The following is a 25,483-nucleotide window of genomic DNA, read 5'->3' on the forward strand; positions in this document are numbered from 1 at the left end:
CTGTAATTTGATGCCTTTTGGAGATGTTTCCATCTTTCCTTGGCTTCGTTATGCACATTAATACACATTTTTACCTGGGGTGCCCAAACGTTGGATCCCCACTAAATAAAATATATACGAGAGAGACCTCGTTATGGGTATAAAAAGAGACATCTGTCCACAGAATCTTTCTTCCCATTGGTGTGCACCCCAAAACAATAGGGCAATGGACAGTGTCAAAAGGGCACAGACTGGTGTCAGTTTATTTTGTATATTTTTTTTATTATTACAATATTTAATTTACTTTTTTTGGAGCCCCATGGGGGCCTAGGTAAGATATCAGTGGTCTAAACAGACCCCCGATTTCTCACTTTAGAGACAGAGAAAGGGACAGAGGACAGAGATGCCCCAGTTTCGCTGCAGCCAAGTAGCAGGGGGAATCTGCCCAGCACAGGGTCAGTAGGGTGTGCCCAGGCACACCCTGTGCGCACGCCTATGTTTCTTCCATTCAATCCTCACCATCATGGGCAAGACCAAAGAGCTGTCAGAGGACGTCAGGGACAAGCTTGTAGACCTGCACAAGTCTGAAATGGGCTACAAGACCATCAGCAAGAATCATGGTGAGGAGACAATTGTTGAAGCGATTATTCACAAATGGAAGAAATAACCATCAAATCGCTCCCAGTACCAAGTCATGTTTTACTCACTGAACTGAAACTCAATTTAACACATTTCTATCACGTGTTTTTTTTCCCTGCGATTGTTGGTTGATATTCTGTCTCCATCATAAATAATAAAAAAAACACAACACACACACACACACACACACACAAAATAATTATTTCCCCCACTGTAGATATATGAGGGACAGATGGACACATAGGGGAGTATTTACTGAAGGCAAATCCACTCTGCACTACAAGTGCAAACAAGTGCAAAGTGCACTTGGAAGTACAGTTGCTGTAAATCTGAGAGGGTAGATCTGACATGACGGGGAAGCTCTGCTGATTTGAATATCATGTGCAGTCCAAAATGTTTATTTTCCTTGCATATTCCCCTCAGATCTACAGTGGCCTGGATTCAGAGAGCAATTGCGCCTGCGTAACCATAGTTACACAGCGCAATTGCTGACTTGCTCCGGCGTTACGAATGCTCCTGATTCAGGAACATCGTAACGCCGACTGCAGCCTAAAATCTGCGTGGCATAAGGCTCTTATGCCACGCAGATTTTAGGCTGCATTCTTGCGATGACCGCTAGGGGGCGCTCCCATTGTGCTCAGTGTATAGTATGCAAATTGCATACTAACACCGATTCACAATGTTGCGCGGGCCCTGCGTACGCAAGTTACGGAGTTTCCGTAGGGCGTCTTTAGCGTAAGGCTGCCCCTTCTAATAGTAGGGGCAGCCAATGCTAAAGTATACCCGCCGTTCCCGCGTCGTGAAATTTGAATTTCACGTCGTTTGCGTAAGTGATTCGTGAATGGCGCTGGACGCCATTCACGTTCACTTGGAAGCAAATTACGTAATTGCGACGTCATTTGCCGCAATGCACGTCAGGAAAGTTTCCCGCCGGAGCATGCGCCCTACGCTTGGCGCGGGAGCGCGCCTAATTTAAATGATTCCCGCCCCCTACGGGATCATTTACATTAGGCGCCCTTACGCAGGGCAATTTTAAAGAGCGCACACGCAATTTACGGAGCTACTGCTCTGTGAATCGCGCGCAGCGCAGATAATTTGCGGGGGCGCAGGGCAAAAATGCTGCCCTGTGCCTCTGTAAAAAGGGGCAAATTCTACCTGAATCTGGGCCAGTGACCACTTCCTGTGCACTTTGCACTTGTGGTGCAAAGTGGATCTGCCTTTAGTAAATAACCCCCCCCCCCCCAATAAGAGTGGGGGGTACTTTGGGACACATGACCCCTATGTTGTCAGATTTGGGATAATAAAAATAGCTTAAAAAAAATAAAAAAGTGACCATACCTGATTGAACTCAATCCCATTATCACTCTCTTCACCAAACGGCGTCTCCCCGACCACATGATCCTGTTGCTTTATTACCCACAGCACCTGATTGAGAAAAAAAAAAAAAAATAAACAATAAAAATATAATATATATATATATATATATATATATATATATATATATATATATATATATATATATATATATATATATATATATATATATATATACATATACACATAACTATATATATATATACATATATATATATATACACACACACACATATACATAATATATATATATATATATATATATATATATATATATATATATATATATATATATATATATATATATATATATATATACATACACATAATATATATATATATATATATATATATATATATATATATATATATATATATATATATATATATATATATATATATATATATATAGTATGTATATGTGTGTATATATATATATATATATATATATATATATATATATACATATATATATATATATATATATACACATATACATATACATATACATATACATATATATATATATATATATATATATATATATACACATATACATATACATATACATATACATATACACATACACATATACATACATACATACATACATACATACATACATACATACATACATACATACATACATACATACATACATACATACATACATACATACATACATATATATACACACACACACACACACATATATATATAGTAAAGACTACAAACACAGAACCCCCAAAACAAAATCTGTTGAGCTCAATTGGTTTTACAATGATGATGGGGGGGGAGGCTCACAGATGTAAACGCACACCTATTTACATCATGTGATCATTGCATCTCTATGACCAATCTCAGATCCCCAAAAAGGTACAGAGCTAATTGGATTGGCTCTGTGAACAGTGTTCACAGTAACAAAATTCCCCAGACATGAGTGCAACCTTAACCACTTCAGCCCCGGACCATTATGCAGGTTCCCGGACCAAAATGCAGCTAAAGGACCTTGCCCCTTTTTGCGATTCGGCACTGCGCCGCTTTAACTGACAATTGCAAGGTCGTGCGACGTGGCTACCAAACAAAATTGGTGTCTTTTTCCCCACAAATAGAGCTTTTTGGTGGTATTTGATCACCTCTGCAGTTTTTATTTTTTTGCGCCATAAACAAAAATAGAGCGACAATTTTGGGAAAAAATTTTTTTTTGCTATAAACATCCCCCAAAAATATATACAAAAAAATAAATAAAATTTTTTCCTCAGTTTAGGCCGATACTTACAGTACAGACCAAAAGTTTGGACACCCCTTCTCATTCAAAGAGTTTTCTTTATTTTCAGGACTATGAAAATTGTAGATTCACACTGAAGGCATGAAAACTATGAAGTAACACATGTGGAATTATACATAACAAAAAAGTGTGAAACAACTGAAAATACATTTCATATTCTAGGTTCTTCCACCTTTTGCAGCAGACCCATCTCTAGAACTGGTAAGAGGAGACTGTGTGAATCCGGCCTTCATGGTAGAATATCTGCTAGGAAACCACTGCTAAAGAAAGGCAACAAGCACAAGAGACTTGTTTGGGATAAAGAACACAAGGGATGGACACTAGACCAGTGGAAATCTGTGCTTTGGTCTGAGGAGTCCAAACTTGAGATCTTTGGTTCCAACCCCCGTGTCTTTGTGCGACGCAGAAAAGGTGAACGGATGGACTCTACATGCCTGGTTCCCACTGTGAAGCATGGAGGAGGAGGTGTGATGGTGTGGGGGTGCTTTGCTGGTGACACTGTTGGGGATTTATTCAAAATTGAAGGCATACTGAACCAGCATGGCTACCACAGCATCTTGCAGCGGCATGATATTCCATCCGGTTTGCGTTTAGTTGGACCATCATTTATTTTTCCACAGGACAATGACCCCAAACACACCTCCAGGCGGGGGAAGGGCTATTTGACCAAGAAGGAGAGTGATGGGGTGCTGCGCCAGGTGACTACCTCTTGAAGCTCATCAAGAGAATGCCAAGAGTGTGCCAAGCAGTAATCAAAGCAAAAGGTGGCGACTTTGAAGAACCTAGAATATGAAATATATTTTCAGTTGTTTCACACTTTTTTGTTATGTAGAATTCCACATGTGTTACTTCATAGTTTTCATGCCTTCAGTGTGAATCTACAATTTTCATAGTCATGAAAATAAAGAAAACGCTTTGAATGAGAAGGTGTGTCCAAACTTTTGGTCTGTACTGTATTCTACATTTTTTTTTTACCAAAAATATCGCAATAATAGTTTATCGATTGGTTTGCACAAAATTTATAGCGTTTACAAACTAGGGGATAGTTTTATGGCATTTTTAATTAATATTTTTTTACTACTAATGGCGGCGATCAGTGATTTTTTTCCCGACTGCGACATTATGGCGGACACTTCGGTCAATTTTGACACATTTTTGGGACCATTGTCATTTTCACAGCAAAAAGTGCTATAAAAATGCACGGATTACTGTGAAAATGACAATTGAAGTTTAGGAGTTAACCACTAGGGGGCGCTGTAGGGGTCAAGTGTGACCTCATATGCGTTTCGAACTGTCAGGGCGGGGCTGGACATGTGACGTCATTGATCGTTTTCCTAATATCAGGGAACAGACAATCAATGACACTGCCACAGTGAACAGGGAAGGCGTGTTTACACTCGCCTCTCCCCGTTCTTCAGCTCCGGTGATCGATCGCGGGACACCGGCGGCGATCGGGTCCACGGGTCTCGCGACCCCACGTCGGCTCTATACGGCGCCTGCGCAGTCAGCTCTACACGGCTCCTAGTCTGTGCGCAGGCGCCGTATAGAGCAGACTCCCAGTTCGGCTATTTTCGGAACGTGTGACGTGGCTTATCCGCACGTCAATCATCTGGGCCAAGTCCCAGATGACACTGCGCCTCTTCATAGGAACGCCTACTCCCCGCGGGAGTGAGAACCCGGAAGCCGGGTGGAAAAGAAAAAAAAAAAAAAAAACCAGCATACTGTACATGTCGGAAGTATGCTGGATGTAATGGTATATACTTGTTTTTAGGGTGAACCTCCGCTTTAAGTGGTTAACAACAGGCAAGGGGTAAAGAACGGTCAACCTGTTTGCCATTTAAAGACGCAACACACGTGCGGCAGCTTTACCACCTGCACATAGGAGTCACTGGGCAGCTTTGGTTTCTGTGCCGAGAGCGCGCTCACTGCGTGTTCCCAGCGCAGAGACTGTCAAAGACAACTCTCGGTCCCCACCAACGATCGCTATGGTAGATGGCGTGACCAGCTCCCAATCATGTGACTACTTTGACAGCCAATCACAGTGGTCACATGATCTCCAACACCTCCCTTCCCCCCCCCGTGGGCATTCAAGAACCTTTCACAGGGACGCCAGGGAGGGTGAGAAGGGGGTTGAAGAAAATTCAGCATCCATATCGAAAGTCATTACCTTAATGCAGTCTATTAGCCAGACTAGAGCCGCCACAATCTGCGGCCAAGTGTGTGGGGCTCCCACTGTGTACATGGAGCTTTTTGACAGAGGAAAGGGGTACCTGAGGAAGAGAAAACAAAAAGATTGTCATTTAAAAAAAATACATACCAGCTGCTACAGATGTAACAAAAAAGGCTGATTCCGAATTGAAGAGGGATTAGATTGTAAGCTCTCAGGAGCAGGGTTCTCATAACTCTTGTATTGCAACTGTAGTGTCTTTTATAAATGTAAATCAGGGGTGTCCAAACTTTTTTTCGAAGAGGGCCCGATTTGATGAAGTGAACATGCTTGAGGGCCGACCATTTTGCCTGACATTTATATATATATATATATATATATATATATATATATATATATATATATATATATATATATATATATATTTTTGCTATAATAAATATCCCAATTAAAAAAAAAAAAAACTATTTCTCAGTTTAGGTCGATACGTATTCTACATTATTTTTTTTTCAAAAAATATCGCAATAAAGCATTATGTTTTTTTGTTACTAGTAATGGCAACGATCTGCGATTTTTATTGGGACTGCGACATTCTAGTGGACACATGGGACACTTGACACATTTTTGGGACCATTGTCATTTATACAGCCATCAGTGCTATAAAAATGTAACGATTACTGTGTAAATGTGACTAGCAGGGAAGGGGTTAACCACTAGGGGGCGAGGAAGGGATTAAATGTGTTCCCTACTAGTGATTCTAACTGTAGGGGGGGGGAGGGGACTGACCTGTGTCCCTATGTACAAGGGACACAGCATCGGTCTCCTTTCCCTGATAGGACGTGATCTGTGTCTTCACACACAGACACACACACCTGTGTAACAGCCGATCGGGGGTACCTGGCGGACATCGTGGCCACCAGGCACGCGCATAGGCACTGCAGTGATGCGGTGTGCGCGCCCCCCAGTGGCTGGAGGAGCCGAGGACGTCTATAGACGTCCTCCTGGCAATTGAGAGCCACCTTGTGGCCATCTTTTGCCTATGGCCGGGATACGAAGTGGTTACACAGGATGTTGTGTAAACAGGAAAAAACTCCTGTATCCTGTACTACACTCGCCCCGTCCAGGATTTATATATTTTGTGGCTCCGTGGCGCTCTGGGATTCGTTGGGGGGCCACACAAGATACATGTCAAAATTACTGTATATACTCGTGTATAAGCCGAGTTTTTCAGCACTTTTTTTGTGCTGAAAATGCCCCCCTCGGCTTATACTCAAGTCACCTTTTTGCGTCTGATCTCCCGGACTTTGGGGACCCGGTACTGGCTGATTGTAGGTCCCCTGGACCCCGGAACTTTGCACACATATAGCCCCACTTCTCCTCTACAAGTGTGCAAAGTTTTTTGTCTGGAGGACCTACGGCTGGGGAGCACCGATTTTTAAAAGCCAGGCACCCCTTCCATAGACTCCCATGTTAAACGTCAGTCGAGGCATGGGCACCATAAGGCATGGGCACAGTGAGGCATGAAAATGGACACCCTAGGCTTAAACTCGAGTCAATACAATTTCCCATTTTTTTTTGGTAAAGTTAGGTGCCTCGGCTTGTATTCGGGTCGGCTTATACGCGAGTATATACGGTACCAGACGGGCCATCTTAAACCGGAACGCGATTGGCCCGCAGGCCGGACATTGGACATGCCTGGTGTAAACTATTGACTTAATATAAATCCTGTATAATAAATATGCAACAAGTCAAAACTCCAACAATACAATGGAAGATATTATACAACAGGGGTCCATTTGTATTGCCATCAGTGGTCTTGAATCTCTCCACTGCCATCCCTCACCAGGTACCATTCTAAAGCACCAAGACCGGTCTGCAATAAACAAAGCAATTACTGCCTCCTAGTGGTAGATTGTGGTATTAACATTTCAGCACAGCACTGCACCGTAACTCCTAAAAACCAAAATAACTCACAGGTTTCATCTCATTGCATCACCTAATATAAGGGGCTTATTCCTCGTTTTAGGACAGTGGGCGGCGCTCAGGACTCAAGGCTTCCCCCCCCCCCCCCCCGTCAGAGGAGACGCACTCACCCCAGGTCTTTGAATAGGCAGGGGATCTCCTCCTCAAACTTGGTGCCCGGGAGTTCATAGTTGGGGCAGATGAAGCTGTACATGAAAGCGAAGATCTTCAGAAAATCCTTGGTTGTCGGACACTGTAGTGATTTCACGGTGACGGTCTGGGAGTAGCCGTTGTCATTCAGAAACTGCGGGGAGAAGCAGAGAGGACTCCGAGTGAAACAGACAAGAAGCTGGGGTTTATTTAATTTGCTCGGGTTGAGGAATTCAGATATTTGGGGGGGTGGGGGGCGATGGTTTCTGGCAAAGCTGCCGATTATGTTCATCAAAAAAATAGGGTTGTCCCGATACCACTTTTTTAGGACCGAGTACAAGTACCGATACTTTTTTTCAAGTACTCGCCGATACCGAATACCGATACTTTTTTTTAAATGTGTCCACAGATGCAGCCATGTCCCCACAGATGCAGCCATGTCCCCCCACAGATGCAGCCATGTCCCCCCACAGATGCAGCCATGTCCCCCCACAGATGCAGCCATGTCCCCCCCATATATGCAGCCATGTCCCCCCCATATATGCAGCCATGTCCCCCCCATATATGCAGCCATGTCCCCCCCATATATGCAGCCATGTCCCCCTTACCTACATGCTGCCGCGCCACCGCTTGGTTAATACGGGCGGGGAACATCACAGCTTTCATTTGAATAGCTGTAGTCTTTCGCGCTGCGCTGCGTATAGACACTCCCCCTTGCTCGGGATTGGACAGTTCACCCGAGCAAGGGGGAGTGTCTATACGAGGCGGGAAACACTACAGCTATTCAAATGAAAGCGGTAATGTTCCCCGCCCGTATTACCCAAGCGGCGGCGGCAGCGGGGATGCGGCGGGGGCAAGTATTCTATTTAGGCATCGGGGGTATTTGCGGGAGTACGAGTACTCCCGCAAATACGCGGAATCGATACCGATACTAGTATCGGGACAACCCTAATCAAAAACCTTCTACATCTACAAGAACTTGCCCTTGTCACTCTTAAAGCGGGGTTCCAACCACAATTAGCATTTTTTAAATGTATGTCCTTTCATCCTGCGTTTTTATAATATAAATCCGTCACTTACTATTTTTCAATCCGCTGCTCCGCATAGTTATTCAAAAAAGATCGTTTTTTGTCCACACCGTTGTCATTTTGCTTGTGGGCATTGTGAAGCCCACAAGCACTTACTTCCTGGAAGTCTTGGATGGGGAGTGATAATTGGGTAGCGCACTGCATCCTGGGAATTGACATTTCCCAGGAGCATTAGAGGGAGATGTCAGAATCCTAGGTTATTCCAAAGGCATATTTTGTGGGACCGCATAGCAACAGGCATTTCCAGATCAGTAAAAACATTTTCTCTTTAGGTCTAATGAAAACAAAATTTTGGGATGGAAACTCCCACTTTAAGCCTCATACACATGATCGGATTTTCCGATGGGAAATGTACGCTCCATCGGACAATAGTTATCGGATTTTCCGCCAACAAATGTGGAATAGCGCACTTTAAAATTTTCCCACAGCAAATTTGTGATGTCGGATTTTTTTCTGATGGACTTGTGTTCAGACAAAGTACAAACACGCATGCTCTGAAGCAATGTTCACCATAAACACATTAGCAGAAGTTGCCCAAAGGGTGGCGCTGAAAAACCACGTCGTTTGTTGGCCGACAATTCTTTGCCCTTTGTATGCAATACAAGTTCACAGCCAATGCCCTTCGGACAAAAGTCCAGGCTTTAGGCACTATTAATTTTATAAAATTGAAGATTCTCCCAAATTGATCTCTTCCATTGTCTCCTCAGTGGATTCCCAATTTTTTTTTTTTTTTTTTAATTGCAAAAAAAGAAACAACTTTTTGCGGGGGAGGTGTGATGGAAGTATTAAAATTAATATTTTTGTGTTTTGATTACTTTCCTCCTGAGCTACTCAAATGTCACATATGTATGTGTGAAAATATACTACAATGCTGATACTTTCCTTAGAAGACATTATAGCAGATTATTATTGACAAATTTGCTTGGAATCTAGGAGCCAGCCAAAAAAGTTAGGAGCCAGAAAACGCGCCCCGTCGAGCTTGCGCGCAGAAACAAACTCATACGTGTGCAGCGCCCGCATATGTAAACGGTGTTCAAACCACACATGTGAGGTATCGCTGCGATTGGTAGTGCGAGAGCAATAATTCTAGCCCTAGACCGCCTCTGTGGCTCAAAAAATGCAACCTGTAGAATTTTTTAAACGTCGCCTATCGAGGTTTTTAAGGGTAAAAGTTTGACGCCATGCCACGAGCGGGCGCAATTTTTAAGCGTGACATGTTGGGTATCATTTTACTCGCCGTAACATTATCTTTCACAATATATAAAAAAAAAAAATAAAAAAAAATAAAAAAAAAAAAAAAAAAATCGGGCCAAATGTATTGCTGTCTTATTTTTTAATTAAAAAAAGTGAATTTTTTTCCAAAAAAAGTGCGCTTGTAAGACCGCTGCGCAAATACGGTGTGACAAAAAGTATTGCAATGACCGCCATTTTATTCTCTAGGGTGTTGGAGAATAATGTTTGGGGTTTTTAAAAAAAAAAAAAAATAAAAAAAAAAAAAAAACTGTTTTAGTCTTGTAAACATCAAATCTGAAAAACACCCCCAAGGTCCTTAAGTGGTTAAGCAAGAATAATTTGTTCTAAAATAGAATATTAAGAAAATATACAGATGTAGATCTACAGGGTCCTACAGTGTGTGCTCTGGCTCGACCTTCCCGGGGATTTTAAAGGGTAAAAGTTTGTCGCCATTCCACGAGCGGACGTAATATTGAAGCGTGACATGTTGGGTATCAATTTACTCGGCGTAACATTATCTTTCATAATATTACAAAAAAAAAAAAAAAAATGGGGATAACTTTACTGTGGTCTTATTTTTTTAATTAAAAAAAAGTGTAATTTTTTCCCAGAAAGTGCGCTTGTAAGACCGCTGCGCAAATACGGCGTGACAGAAAGTTTGGGATAAATATATATAATGTTTGGGGGTTCTAATTAGAGGGAAGAAGGTGGCAGTGAAAATAGTGAAAAATTACATTAGAATTGCTGTTTAACTTGTAATGCTTAACTTGTAATACCAACGGCTCACCACCAGATGGCACCCCCCCTTCTAAGCCAAGTCGCCAGGACCCCCATTTCTAGTCGCCATGGCGACCAGGATTTGTCGAGCCCTGCATTATAGAGTTAAGATATCGGCTCAGGAAGTGATTAAGTGAAGACAGCTGTTATCCCTCCCTTGTACACACTCCTAAACTCCCTCCTTCCGGCCCATCCCATCGAGTGAAGAAGATGGCCCCCAAAGACTTTGAAACATGTGCCACGATGCCAAGAACAGACGTCACAGGGGCGTGTAATAAGGGACTATATATGGACTAAGCCAATGAAATGTGTTCACATGTATGATGTCATTCTGTTTATGAAAAGACCAATTACAAAAGTCCACCCCATTCTCTGTGGCTGAACGTTGGAAGGTGAAGATGTAGATGTGTTTTTCTCTCTGGTCTGCATGTTTCACTATTATGATTTGGGTCAAACGGCAGAATGGGGTTAAGCCCTGAGGTTGTATCAGGGGTCTCAATCCTTGTCAGAAAGGGGGGGGGGGGTTCTGACTTTGCTATTCAAGATGGCCAGATCTGTCAAACACCTCCACAGTTTTGGAGGCGGCAGTACTACAATCTTTAGGGGCCCTCCAACATTTACTCTTCTGAGGTCCTCAAGCTCCTGCCCTCCCATTCCCTGCCCCCTTTAATGGTCACCCCTCTGCAGCAGGTTTGGAAAAATGGGTCTGGCTTGCGAAGTTTATGCATGCATGACCATACCCCGAATACCCAAACAACGGTCAATCTAATTTTTGCACCTTCCCGGGGCCTCAGTCCTGGGAGTCCCCCCCAAACGCTCATATCATATCAATCAGTAAAACCTGATACAAAGTGAAAATATATGGTGATAAGAAAAACAAACAATCAGACTTAATCACAAAAGTCAATAGCAACAAATAATGTAGCTGCTGACATTTTTAATATAAGGACACTTGTCCAGGGATCCCACGATGTTGATCGCAGAGCCGATTCAACAATGGGCTGCAGGCAATGTAAGTAAGGGAAACCGGCAGTAAAGCCATCAGGTTTTACATATGGATTCCAACTGTGCATGCGCAAGACGCGCTGCACTTTCTAAAGCAGGGGTCTTCAAACTACGGCCCTCTAGTTGTTCAGGAACAATCCCCATCATGCCTAGTCATGTCTGTGAATGTCAGTGTGTTACAATGCCTCATTGGGTGTGCAGTTCTACAACAGCTGGAGGGCCGTAGTTTGAGTATCCCTGTTCTAAATGGTCTCAGAAGGCAGCGGGGGAGGAGGTGGAAATTCACGATCGATCACCTATCTTACCCGGAAATGGGAGCGGGTACCTGTCATAACAAGGGGTGTTATGACAGGTGGAGCTCCGCTTTATCAATACAAAGACAAGGAGTACCTCGCACAGCTGCCGGATGCACTGCTGGATGAAGGCTTTGTCATGGAGGGGTCTGGGGTCCTTTATCTTCTCTGAGCCTCCGAAAGCCCCATACTGGCTGTTCCTGCTTCCGCTGGCCCTGGAGAAATAGAATGTGATCAGATCAAAAAACGGTCACAAACATTGGTTCCCGCCAAGTCCCTGCCCCTCTATACATGTTGGTGTTATTCCATGCAACATCACGACTAGGAATGGAAGCTGCTGGCAGTGGGTAGAGCAGTGGCTTAGTAGTTACTAGGGGTGTTGAATATAATCGTTGCATCGCGATTCGGGGGCCCCCCGATTCGGCATCGATGCATGTGACCCCAATAATCGATGTCGGGTGACGTCATCCCGACTTGCCGCGCCCCTCCCGGGAGAGCGCTCCGAGCGCGTCTAATAAAATACCCATTTTGCAATACATGCTGCTATAACACACTATATGGCCACTGCTGCATGTACTTTTTAAAATATACAGCGTTTCATACTTATATTGCTGTCTGTATTCCTCTCATGTTAGCTCCGGCCCGCCTCTCACCTCCTACGTCTCAGCCCCGCCCGCCTCTCTTCTCATCTGATAGCTATAGTACAGTCGGTGGGCAGGGCTGAGAACTCCCACTGAAGTCGGGAAAGAGGAGAACGAGTGGTGAGAGGCGGGCCGGACAGGACAGAGTCACATGTGCGGAAATACAGAGATCAGCACACACACACAGAATCAAAGGTATGAGAAGCTGACTGTATATATTTAAAACAGCACATGCAGCAGTGGCCATTAAATGGTTTAGAACGGCATGTATTGCAAATAGGGGATTCTTAATTACAGCAGTATTCTTTCTCCTCCTCCATGTGCTCTATGTTGACATTTCTCTGGTGTCCTAAGTTTGCACATTCCATTGTGTTAACTTCTAGTGTGCTGGAATGTGCGAACTTGGGAAGCCAGGGAAATTTCAACACAGACAGTACAGGGAACTTGCTGTGAATTATAATCCCTCCAGACCTCTCAGCAGCCACATTTGTATATTCCTGTACCCTGTAGTGCACTAATCACTTTTTATAGTGGAGTTCCACCGCTTTTTCGTTTAGTAAAAGTCAGCAGCTACCAAAAGTGTAGCTGGTGACTTTTATTAAACCGACACTTACTTGTCCCACGGTCCAGCGATGCGACCGCACAGAGCCCCATACCTTTCCCCGCTCCTCTCCTCAATGCCATCATATCTACTGTGGGCACCCGGCCATGATAGCTTACGGCTTCATGGCCAGGCGCGCACTGTGATCTGCCATTGGCCAGCCAAACTTCTGGGACCTGTGTCCCAGAAGATCACTGGAATGGAGGGGCCACCTAGGGCGACAGAAGGAGTCACCTAGGCAGCCAGGACAGGAAGTCCCACTAAAAAGAGGTAAAAATGATATGCCAAATATGGCATGTCAGGGGGCGAGGAGTGCTTAAAGGAGAAGTTCCACTTTTGGGTGGAACTCCACTTTAAGGGAGTGAGGTTATTTTTATTTAAAAGCAGAGTTCAGTAAAAAAAAAAAAATATTAAAAGTCAGCAGCTACAAAAAAAAGTGTATCTTCTGACTTTTTTTTTTAACAGAGATAGGAGTATCTTCTGACTTTTAATAAAAAGACACTCATCTGTCCCACAATCCAGCGATGTGGACACCCGAAGCACTCCATTCTGTCCACGGCGCTGGCAATACTTCTGTGGGCATCCGGCTGTGACAGCTTGCAGCTTCACAGCCAGGTGTACATGTCTCACTGCGCTGTCCTGCATAGCTGGGCAATCTTCTGGAACCTGTGATGTGTCTCAGAAGATTGCGGGGAGGAAGGGCCACCTAGGCGGCCCAAGCGGAAGTGAGAGCTCGTCGGTAATCTTGATGCATCGCCGAATCGAATCGTTGACCAGATAATCGTAATCGAATCGTGAGACCGGTGAAGATGCGCAGCCCTAGTAGTTACTACACCTGGAAGGCAGCACTGGGGTCCTCTGTTCAAATCCCAATAAGGACACTACCTGCATGGAGTTTGTATGTTCTCCCTGTGCTTGCATGCGCTCCTCCCACACTCCAAAGACATGCTGGGAAGTTAAAGGGGTTGTAAAGGTAAAAAAAATAAAAAAAATAAAGATGTTTCCCTAAAGATCTTCTTTTACCTCAGTGCAGTCCTCCTTCACTTACCTCATCCTTCCATTTTGCTTTTAAATGTCCTTATTTCTTCTGAGAAATCCTCACTTCCTGTCTGTAACTCCACACAGAAATGCGAGGCTTTCTCCCTGGTGTGGAGTGTCGTGCTCGCCCCCTCCCTTGGACTACGGGAGGGTCAGGACGCTCTCTACGTTGCAGATAGAGAAAGTAGCTGTGTGTTAGTGGGCGTCCTGACTCTCCTGTAGTCCAAGAGAGGGGGCGAGCACGACACCAGACCAGGGAGAAAGCCTCGCATTACTGTGTGGAGTTACAGACAGAAGAACAGGAAGTGAGGATTTCTCAGAAGAAATAAGGACATTTAAAAGCAAAATGGGATGAGGCGAGTGAAGGAGGACGAAAGAGAAACAAAAGAGGCAAGTGAAGGACGAAAGAAAAAAAAAAAAAAAAAAAAAGGCAAGTGAAGGAGGACGAAAGAAAGAGAAAGAGGCAAGTGAAGGAGGACGAAAGAAAGAGGCAGAGGCAAGTGAAGGAGGACGAAAGAAAGAGAAAAGAGGCAGAGGCAAGTGAAGGAGGACGAAAGAAAGAGGCAAGTGAAGGAGGACGAAAGAAAGAGAAAAGAGGCAGAGGCAAGTGAAGGAGGACGAAAGAAAGAGGCAAGTGAAGGAGGACGAAAGAAAGAGGCAAGTGAAGGAGGAAAGAAAGAAAGAGGCAAGTGAAGGAGGAAAGAAAGAAAGAGGCAAGTGAAGGAGGAAAGAAAGAAAGAGGCAAGTGAAGGAGGAAAGAAAGAAAGAGGCAAGTGAAGGAGGAAACAAAGAAAGAGGCAAGTGAAGGAGGAAACAAAGAAAGAGGCAAGTGAAGGAGGAAACAAAGAAAGAGGCAAGTGAAGGAGGAAAGAAAGAAAGAGGCAAGTGAAGGAGGAAACAAAGAAAGAGGCAAGTGAAGGAGGACGAAAGAAAGAGGCAAGTGAAGGAGGACGAAAGAAAGAGGCAAGTGAAGGAGGAAAGAAAGAAAGAGGCAAGTGAAGGAGGAAAGAAAGAAAGAAAGAGGCAAGTGAAGGAGGAAAGAAAGAAAGAGGCAAGTGAAGGAGGAAAGAAAGAAAGAGGCAAGTGAAGGAGGAAACAAAGAAAGAGGCAAGTGAAGGAGGAAACAAAGAAAGAGGCAAGTGAAGGAGGAAACAAAGAAAGAGGCAAGTGAAGGAGGAAAGAAAGAAAGAGGCAAGTGAAGGAGGAAAGAAAGAAAGAGGCAAGTGAAGAAGGAAAGAAAGAAAGAGGCAAGTGAAGAAAGAAAGAAAGAAAGAAAGAAAGAAAGAAAGAAAGAAAGAAAGAAAGAAAGAAAGAAAGAAAGAAAGAAAGAAAGAAAGAAAGAAAGAAAGAACAACAACCCCTTGAGAAGAGTTAGGAGCCAGAAAACGTGCCCCGTACCGCAAAGCTCGCGCGCAGAAGCGAACACATACGAGACTAGCGCCCGCATATGAAAACTGTATTCAAAACCACACATGTGAGGTATCGCCGCGATCGGTAGAGCGAGAGCAATAATTGTAGACCTCCTCTGTAACTCAAACATGCAACCTGTAGAATTTTTAAAACGTCGCCTATGGAGATTTTAAAGGGTAAAAGTTTGTCGCCATTCCACGAGCGGACGCAATTTTGAAGCGTGACATGTTGGGTATCAATTTACTCGGCGTAACATTATCTTTCACAATAATAAAAAAAAAAAATTAGGCCAACTTTACTGTTGTCTTATGTTTTAATTCAAAAAAGTGTATTTTTCCCAAAAAAGTGCACTTGTAAGACCGCTGCGCAAATACGGTGTGACAGAAAGTATTGCAACGACCGCCAATTTTATTCTCTAGAGTGTTAAAAATATATTTATATAATGTTTGGGGGCTCCAATTAGAGGGAAGGAGGTGGCAGTGAAAAACACATTAGAACTGCTGTTTTGCTACTTGTAATGCCAACGGCCACCACAAGATGGCGCCAGATCACAGAAGGAAGCTTAGTCCTGCAGAAGGCCGCAGCCTCAATTACCGTCCGGCCCGCGCCGGCCGGTAATTGAGGCCGCGGCCTTCTGCAGGCCTAAGCTTCCCTGGGCGCCAGGTCACAATTGCGACTGGGCGTCCGGATTTTGTCGAGCCCTGGTCTATAGTGAAGGTCCCCTTTAATTTCAGTCATTTTACCTCTTTCCAAAGAAGCTGGTCTTCCTCTCCGAGGTCCCAGAGATCGGCTTGGCCATACTCAGCTTACCCAGACTCAGCTTACCCAGCCCAGGCCTCTCTTTGCTGGAGAGAAAAAAAAAAGCAATTAATCACTTAAAGACCCAGCCTTTTCTGATCCCTGTTTACAAGTTTAAAACAGTATTTTTTGCTAGAAAAAAATAACCCTCAAACATACAATATCTCACAAAAGTAAGTACACCCCTCAAATTTTTGTAACCTATTTTCTTCAATCTTTTCATGTGACAACACTGAAGAAATGACACTTTGTATCTACAATGTTGTGTAGTGAGTGTACAGCTTGTATAACAGTGTACATTTGCTGTCCCCTCAAAATAACTCAACACACAGCCATTAACCACTTCAGCCCCGGACCATTTTGCAGGTCAATGACCGGGGCCACTTTTTGCCATTCGGCACTGTGTCGCTTTAACTGACAATTGCGTGGTCGTGCGACGTGGCTCCCAAACAAAATTGGCGTCCCCCCCCCCCCCCACAAATACAGGCATACCTTACTTTTAAGTACACAACAGGACCAGAGCATGTATGTAAAACGAAAATGTACTTAAAGTGAAACAATACCCTTTTTCACTTCTAGGGTGTAGTGGGGGGGTCAGGGACTGTAGTGGGGGTGTCAAGAGCTGTAGTTGAGGTCTCAGGGGCACACTGGAACAGGGTGGGGTATGCTCTCGGAGCTTCAGCTCCTTCGGCTGCAAAATGTCTGTACAGTACTTGTAAGGCACTTTACATACACTCGCAGGCATGTCTTTACTCGCGAGTGTACTTAAAGCGGGGTATGCCCATAGAGCTTTCTTTTGGTGGCAATTGATCACCTCTGCTGTTTTTATTTTTTGCGCTATTACCAAAAATAAAGCGATATATATATATATATATATATATATTTATATATATATTAAAAAAAAAAAAATATCTATCTATATAAATTTTTTTTTTTTTTTTGCTATAATAAAATATCCCCCAAAAATATATAAAAAAAAATTGTTTTTCCTCAGTTTAGGCCGATACGTATTCTTCTACATATTTTTTCCACAAACCAATCAATAAATCGCAATAAGCGTTTATTGATTGGTTTGTGGAAAGTTATAGCGTTTTCAAAATAGGTAGATTTATGGCATTTTTAGAATTTAATTTTTTTACTAGTAATGGTGGCAATCTGCGATTTTTATCGATACTGCAACCTTATGGTGGACACTTCTGACATATTTTTGGGACCATTGGCATTTTTATAGCGATCAGTGCTATAAAAATGCATCGATTACTGTAAAAAATGTCACTGGCGGGGAAGGGGTTAACCACTAGGGGGCAATCAAGGGGTTAATTATGTTCCCTGTGTGTGTTCTAACTGAAGGGAGGGGGGGGGGTGGGACTGACTAGGGGTAATGACAGATCGCTGTTCATACAAATCAGTAATTTCTCCCCATGACAGGACCGGGAGCTGTGTGTTTACACACACAGCTCCCGGGTCACGCTCTGTAACGAGCGATCGCGGGTGCACGGCGGTGATCGCGCCCGCCGGGCACTCTCATCGGCGAGCGCCCCTAGTGGCTGCATTGCTACGTTATATTACGTGATTTTGCACAGCCGAGTCGACCTGCCACCGTAAAACTACGGTGGGCGGTCGGCAAGAGGTTAATGTCTAAACCGCTGGCAACAAAAGTGAGTACACCCTTAAAACCGATAACTTAGATGAACACACACACACACACACACACAAAACAAGAAACACACACACACACACACACAAAACAAGAAACACACACACACACACAAAACAAGAAACACACACACAAAACAAGAAACACACACACACACACACACAAAACAAGAAACACACACACAAAACAAGAAACACACACACACACACACACACACACAAAACAAGAAACACACACACACACACACACACACACACACACAAAACAAGAAACACACACACACACACAAAACAAGAAACACACACACACACACAAAACAAGAAACACACACACACACACACAAAACAAGAAACACACACACACACACACAAAACAAGAAACACACACACACACACACACAAAACAAGAAACACACACACACACACAAAACAAGAAACACACACACAAAACAAGAAACACACACACACACACAAAACAAGAAACACACACACACAAAACAAGAAACACACACACACACACAAAACAAGAAACACACACACACAAAACAAGAAACACACACACACAAAACAAGAAACACACACACACAAAACAAGAAACACACACAAAACAAGAAACACACACACACACACACACACAAAACAAGAAACACACACACACACACACACACAAAACAAGAAACACACACACACACACACAAAACAAGAAACACACACACACACACACACACACAAAACAAGAAACACACACACACACACACAAGAAACACACACACAAAACAAGAAACACACACACACACACACACACACACACACAAAACAAGAAACACACACACACAAAACAAGAAACACACACACACACAAAACAAGAAACACACACACACACAAAACAAGAAACACACACACAAAACAAGAAACACACACACAAAACAAGAAACACACACACACACACAAAACAAGAAACACACACACACAAACACACACACACACACACACAAAACAAGAAACACACAAAACAAGAAACACACACACACACACACACACACACAAAACAAGAAACACACACACACACAAAACAAGAAACACACACACACACACAAAACAAGAAACACACACACACACACAAAACAAGAAACACACACACACACACACACACACACACACACACACACACACACACACACACACAAAACAAGAAACACACAAAACAAGAAACACACACACACACACAAAACAAGAAACACACACACACACACAAAACAAGAAACACACACACACACACACACACACACAAAACAAGAAACACACACACACACAAAACAAGAAACACACACACACACAAAACAAGAAACACACACACACACACAAAACAAGAAACACACCTCTTGGCAATCAATTCATTAACTGTTAGGTGAGCAGTACACCCACTAATTGGTGGTGAAAAGTTGTTCACATATTGGACTTTCATGGCTGTGATTTCATTGTACACCGATTGTTTTTATGCCTTTGGAATTTGTATAAGGTTGTGTAATATTGGAAGGTTCCCTTTAGCGCATTACTTTATTAATTCAAAAGGTATACATATGCCAAGGCAAAAATTACCCCCCCCCCCCCCCCACTACATTCAGCTGGTGACACCACCCAGTCAACTGAATGGGGCCACAACTGTGTGCAATGCAGTTGGGAAATGTTAGTGCGGGCATTTCGGAGTTGAAACAGGAAGATGACATATTGCCGCGTCACTGCCTGCCACATGCCCTTTGAAAAGTGATCCACTGCAGATCGCTCATTGGATGGCCAACACAAGTTTAAAACGGACCCTTACGAACTGATCCCTTTTGAAAATTCCTCAAACAAAGAGTACCCTTTACCGCTTCCTAACATCCAATCAGAATTCAAGGTCAGTACAAAATATAGATTCTGACTGGTTACTGAACTACAGGCAACTTTATTTTCCTTTTGAAGTGAGGGTTAGAATCTCTGCCAGAGTTTTATTTTCTGTAGAGGATTCCCCCCAACTTCCCGAGCAGAAGGGAAGGAAAGTCTCTAGGCCGCCCCCCCCCCCCACAACCTTTTGTCCCAGAAGCCTGTAGGGACTTACGTTTGAGGGGTGGTCAGTCCCGCTCGGCTGCCATCTTGGACCCGCATGTGTACGGGGAGCCCGGACTGTCGGTTGGCGACTGCACTTTTCCTCATTGTTCCTGGTCTGAGACAGAAAACATTTGGTGGGTTATCGGTTTATAAGATGCCGACTATCCAATCACCGGCCGTTCCACGTTCCTGGCAGGCGATATCTCGGGGCCCGGATGTAGAGGAGCGACTAGGATATGATATCAATGTTTATTACATGTCCCCCGGGTCCAGCACTGCACTCACCTCAACATGTTTATTTCATGTTATCAGTAAGGATGAGCTCCGGCGTGTTCGCATAGAACACGTGCAGAACCCGCCAGGAAGTGTGCACGGCGCTGTGCTAATCATAGCCAGGGAGACATTGTCCCGCTGCTCGGCTGCAGGGATCGTGAAATGTCTCCCTGGCTGTTATTAGCGCAGCGCACACTTCCTGGCGGGCTCTGCACGTGTTCTATGCGAACACGCCAGAGCTCATCCTTAGTTATCAGGAGAGCTCAGTCATGTGACCTGCCAGTCATGTGACCTCCTATCATACAGAGGACACTCAGAGTGAACAGTCTGCATTTTAGGATTGGTAAAGTACAAGCGTGATGTCCACATTAGCAGCCAGCCCCCCATCCCTCCGTCTACAGCTCTCGCCAAAACAACCAGCCCCCAATCCATCCGATAAATAGAATCCTGCTGGTTCCTAAGGTGAGAACGATGGACGGATAGATGGGGGTGGGCTGGTGGCTAAGGGGACAACTGGATAGATGGGGTGGGCTGGTCGCTAAGGGGACAACTGTGGATAGAGGGGGGGCTGGTCACTAAGGGGACAACTGTGGATAGATGGGGGTGGGCTGGTCGCTAAGGGGACAACTGTGATTGATGGGGGTGGGCTGGGCGCTAAGGGGGACAACTGTGGATAGAGAGGGGGGGCTGGTCACTAAGGGGACAACTGTGGATAGATGGGGGTGGGCTGGTGGCTAAGGGGACAACTGTGGATAGATGGGGGTTGGCTGGGCGCTAAGGGGGACAACTGTGGATCGAGAGGGGTGGGCTGGTCACTAAGGGGACAACTGTTGATAGATGGGGGGTGGGCTTGTGGCTAAGGGGACAACTGTGGATAGATGGGGGTGGGCTGGTCGCTAAAGGGGACAGCTGTGGATAGATGGGGGTGGGCTGGTCACTAAAGAGACAACTGTGGATAGAGAGGGGGGGCTGGTCGCTAAGGGGACAGCTGTGGATAGATGGGGGTGGGCTGGTCGCTAAGGGGACAACTGTGGATAGATGGGGGTGGGCTGGTGGCTAAGGGGACAACTGTGGATAGATGGGGGGGGGGCTGGTGGCTAAGGGGACAACTGTGGATAGATGGGGGGGGGGCTGGTCGCTAAGGGGACAGCTGTGGATAGATGGGGGTGGGCTGGTCGCTAAGGGGACAACTGTGGATAGATGGGGTGGGCTGGTCGCTAAGGAGATAACTGTGGATAGATGGGGGTGGGCTGGTGGCTAAGGGGACAACTGTGGATAGATGGGGGGGGGGCTGGTGGCTAAGGGGACAACTGTGGATAGATGGGGGGGGGGGCTGGTGGCTAAGGGGACAACTGTGGATAGATGGGGGTGGGCTGGTGGCTAAGGGGACAACTGTGGATAGATGGGGGGGGGCTGGTCGCTAAGGTGACATTTGTGGATAAATGAGGGGCTGGTTTCTAATGGGACAACTGTGGATAGATGGGGGGGGGGGGGGCTGGTTGCTAAGGGGACAAATGTGGATAAATGGGGGGCTGGTTGCTAACGGGACAACTGTGGATAGATGGGAGGGGGGCTGGTCACTAAGGGGACAAATGTGGATAGATGGGAGGGGAGGGGACAAATGCGGATAGATGGGGGGGCTGGTCGCTAAGGGGACAAATGTGGATAGATGGGGGGCTGGTTGCTAAGGGGACAACTGTAGATAGATAAGGGGGGCTGGTTGCTAAGGGGAGCATGGTGGGAACACGCAGCTCTGCATGGCACCCAAAGTGTTTTTTTTGTTTGTTTGTTTTTTAAACCTTTATTTAAACTTCCACATTATATACATAGTAACATTACTCCATTTGAAAAGAAAAAAAAATTACAAAGATTTGTACAATGCCATTTTACATACTTTTCCCATATCATTTCTGCAAATTATATTATATCCTGGCAAACCAACATTTCCATTTATATGCATGGCACCAGAAGTCACCTGAGTGCCGCCCAGCTCATACTCACCTGTTGCTGCTCTCAGCTTTCTCACAGAAGCTTGAGGATTTTAAACTCGGCGCCTGTGTCACGTCATTTTAAGCAACCCGTCAGAATATGTAACGGAAGTGACGTTACGTCGCCACTGCACTTCCCCCAAAACCGAGCCCCTCCCAGGCTCTCCCCCGTCCAATCCGATCAGTTAAAATGGCAAGTGGGCGGAGGGACCGGAGCCATGTTGGTACACCTTATAGAGCGCATCAGCAGCCTAGGTTGGCAAAGCGGTCACGTGGTGCGATAAAAGGGCGGGGGGCTAGAGGGCGCCATATTTGTACACCCGGAAGTAGGCGAGCGATTGAGCTGGGGGGGGAGAGAAAGTAAAGATGGCGGACGAGGATGAAGATCAGACGGTGAGATGATAATATGGAATGAATTGATGGGAATGGTTTGTGTTGCTGTGTGTTGTGAGCCTCCCATTATTGTGGAGGTGAGAGGGCTGAGGTCACGTGTGCTTTGTTTACACACAATAAACAGGACCAGACAGGACACTCCTGTTTTGGGGTGAATGACGCCCAGCTTGGTTCATCCCAAACAATCAAAAATGTAGAATTTTGTTTATATTTTTTATGGGCAGGAAAGGGGGTTGAAAGTGTTTTGGCATTGAAGGGTTAACGGAGCCCCAAATGCAGCAACAACAAAAAAAGGCGTACAATGTACGAAGCCCCTCCCCCCTAATAAGGCACGTGAGTGATTTTGCCGCAGTAGGGCGGTCTATTTCAGTAAACCGGTTTCACAAACATTGTGGCGCAGAAACGCACATAAGCGTGGTGTGATTGTTTTTTTTTGGCACACGTTTACAGTCCGCTAAGTGTGAATGTACGCTAAATACCCCCCATATATATGTCTGAAAAAGCAGAGACCCCCGGAGAATAAAATGATGGTCGTTCTAATTTTATATCACATGATGTGGTCACAAATGGTTTATAAAACATAACATTTCTGTAAAAACACATTAAAGTGATACTAAAGGTAATATATATATATTTTTTATAATAAACATGTGATACTTCCCTGCTCTGTGTAATGGTTTTGCACAGAGCAGCCCCGATCCTCCTCTTCTCGGGTGTCCCCCGCCGGCGCTCCTCTCCTCTTCCAAGTGCCCCCTCATTATTTTTATACACGATTTATCGGCGTATACCGCTCACTTTTTTGCCCTAAAATCAGGGCAAAATCGTGGGTGAGCGATATACGCCGATACCCGCGCTGAGTTTGAACCACTGCGCCGGCATATACCGAGCGCAGTACACTCGGGTATAGTCGGGCAGGCTCGGCTCCTCTCGCGGTCACGTCCTTTACGCGAGAGGAGCCGAGCCTGCCAGACTATACCCGAGTGTACTGCGCTCGGTATATGCCGGCGCAGTGGTTCAAACACAGCGCGGGGAGGACACCACGATGGACGTAGAAGGACGCCGGACGAGGAGGACACCACCGAAGCCGCAGACGGACGCCGGACCCAACGAGGCCGCCGATGGGACGTCGCGCAAGACACCAAAACTAAGTACTAAAATGTTTTTTTTTTACAGGAATGCAGGTCCACATTAGGGGTGCGCGCTATACGCCGGAGCGCGCAATACCCCGATAAATACGGTATATAGCGCCAACAGTTTTCGCAGCGCTTTACAATGTAGAGGGGGGGGGGGCAGCACAATTACAGTACAATACAGAAGGTAGAGGAGGGCACGGCTCGTAGAGCTTACATTCTAAAGGGAGGGGGTACAAAAGGTAATGGCTGCGGAGAGTGATTTAATGGGGGGGCTCGGGGACTGTTAGGTGGGGTGGGCTTTTCTGAATAAATGAGTTTTTCAGGGATCTTCTGAAGGTGGACAGGGTAGGGGCTGATCGGACATACCGGGGTAGGGAGTTCCAGAGGATGGGAGAGGCTCTGGAGGCGAGCATGGGAGGAGGCAACAAGGGAGCTAGAGAGCAGGAGGTCCTGGGAGGAGCGGAGGGGAAGAGTTGAGTGATATCTGCGGATGAGGATGGTGATGTAGATGGAGGGGGGGGGAGCGATGTTGTGAATGGCCTTGTATGTTGTGGTTGGCATTTTTTAATTATAGCAAGCTACCCCCAATATGCTTTGCTGAAGGCCGAAACGCGTCAAGCATTTTTTGGGATGACGTTACTGCTGTAATGCTTTAATAAATCTTTTCTGTGGAGAAGCTGTTGAGTTGCCGGCCTGTACATTCTATACCCCCCGACATGTGTCTGCTGTACCGCGTATGAGAGAGTCTCCTGTCCTCTTTGTATTGATTCCTTTGTGTGAAATCCCTGGTGTTCCTTCCTGTCCCCTCTGCTTTCCTATTAATAACTGACCACACTAAGCAGGAGAGCACAACGTGGGCAGTTCTCTAGCTATGCTGGGAACTGAGCCTGCTCTCCAATGATCAGACTTGTCCCGACACCCCTCCCTCCCCCGACAGTCACTGGGAATACCAGTGTATTACTGCTGTGTGTCTCTCTTTCTCTCTCTCTTTTTTTCTCTCTCTCTCTCTCTCTCTGTCTTTTTTTTTTTTCGCTCTCGCTTTTTTCTCTCTCCTTTTTATTAATAGATTATTATTATTATTTCAGGTACTTATATAGTGCCGTCAATTTACGCAGCGCTTTACATATACATTGTCCCTGCCTTCAAGGAGCTTACAACCTGAGGTCCCTAACACACACTCATACACATGCTAGGGGCCAATTTAGACAGGATCCAATTAACCACTTAAGGACCGCCTAACGACGATATACGTCGGCAGAATGGCACCACTGGGCACAATCGCGTACCTGTACGTGATTGTATAAAGCCCAGCGGTGGGTCGCGGGTGCGCTCCCGCTACCCGGTCCGAAGGTCAGTGACCTCGGCCGCGGGACCCGTTCTTCACTGTGGCGCTGTCATCGATTGTGCGTCCCTATATTAGGGAACACACAATCGATGATGTCACACCTACAGCCACACCCCCCTACAGTTAGAAACACAAATGAGGTCACACATAACCCCTTCAGCGCC

General features: G+C 45.1%; 1 protein-coding gene across 1 annotated transcript in view; it reads right to left on the bottom strand.

The window, feature by feature from the left end:
* Positions 1 to 22,561, bottom strand: part of LOC120928081 (kinetochore protein NDC80 homolog) — a 59,395-nt gene extending 36,834 nt beyond the window's left edge. The window contains exons 1-7 of the mRNA XM_040339173.1: positions 22,462 to 22,561; positions 20,198 to 20,297; positions 16,389 to 16,490; positions 12,053 to 12,170; positions 7,541 to 7,713; positions 5,448 to 5,550; positions 1,957 to 2,043 (exon numbers count right to left, since the gene is read on the bottom strand). Coding sequence (XP_040195107.1) covers positions 1,957 to 2,043; positions 5,448 to 5,550; positions 7,541 to 7,713; positions 12,053 to 12,170; positions 16,389 to 16,490; positions 20,198 to 20,292 — 678 coding nt within the window. The 5' untranslated portion in view covers positions 20,293 to 20,297; positions 22,462 to 22,561. The remainder of the gene's footprint in view (positions 1 to 1,956; positions 2,044 to 5,447; positions 5,551 to 7,540; positions 7,714 to 12,052; positions 12,171 to 16,388; positions 16,491 to 20,197; positions 20,298 to 22,461) is intronic.
* Between the last annotated feature and the right edge of the window lie 2,922 nt (positions 22,562 to 25,483).

Source organism: Rana temporaria, chromosome 2 (genome assembly GCF_905171775.1).
Source record: "Rana temporaria chromosome 2, aRanTem1.1, whole genome shotgun sequence".
NCBI classification, from domain to species: domain Eukaryota; kingdom Metazoa; phylum Chordata; class Amphibia; order Anura; family Ranidae; genus Rana; species Rana temporaria.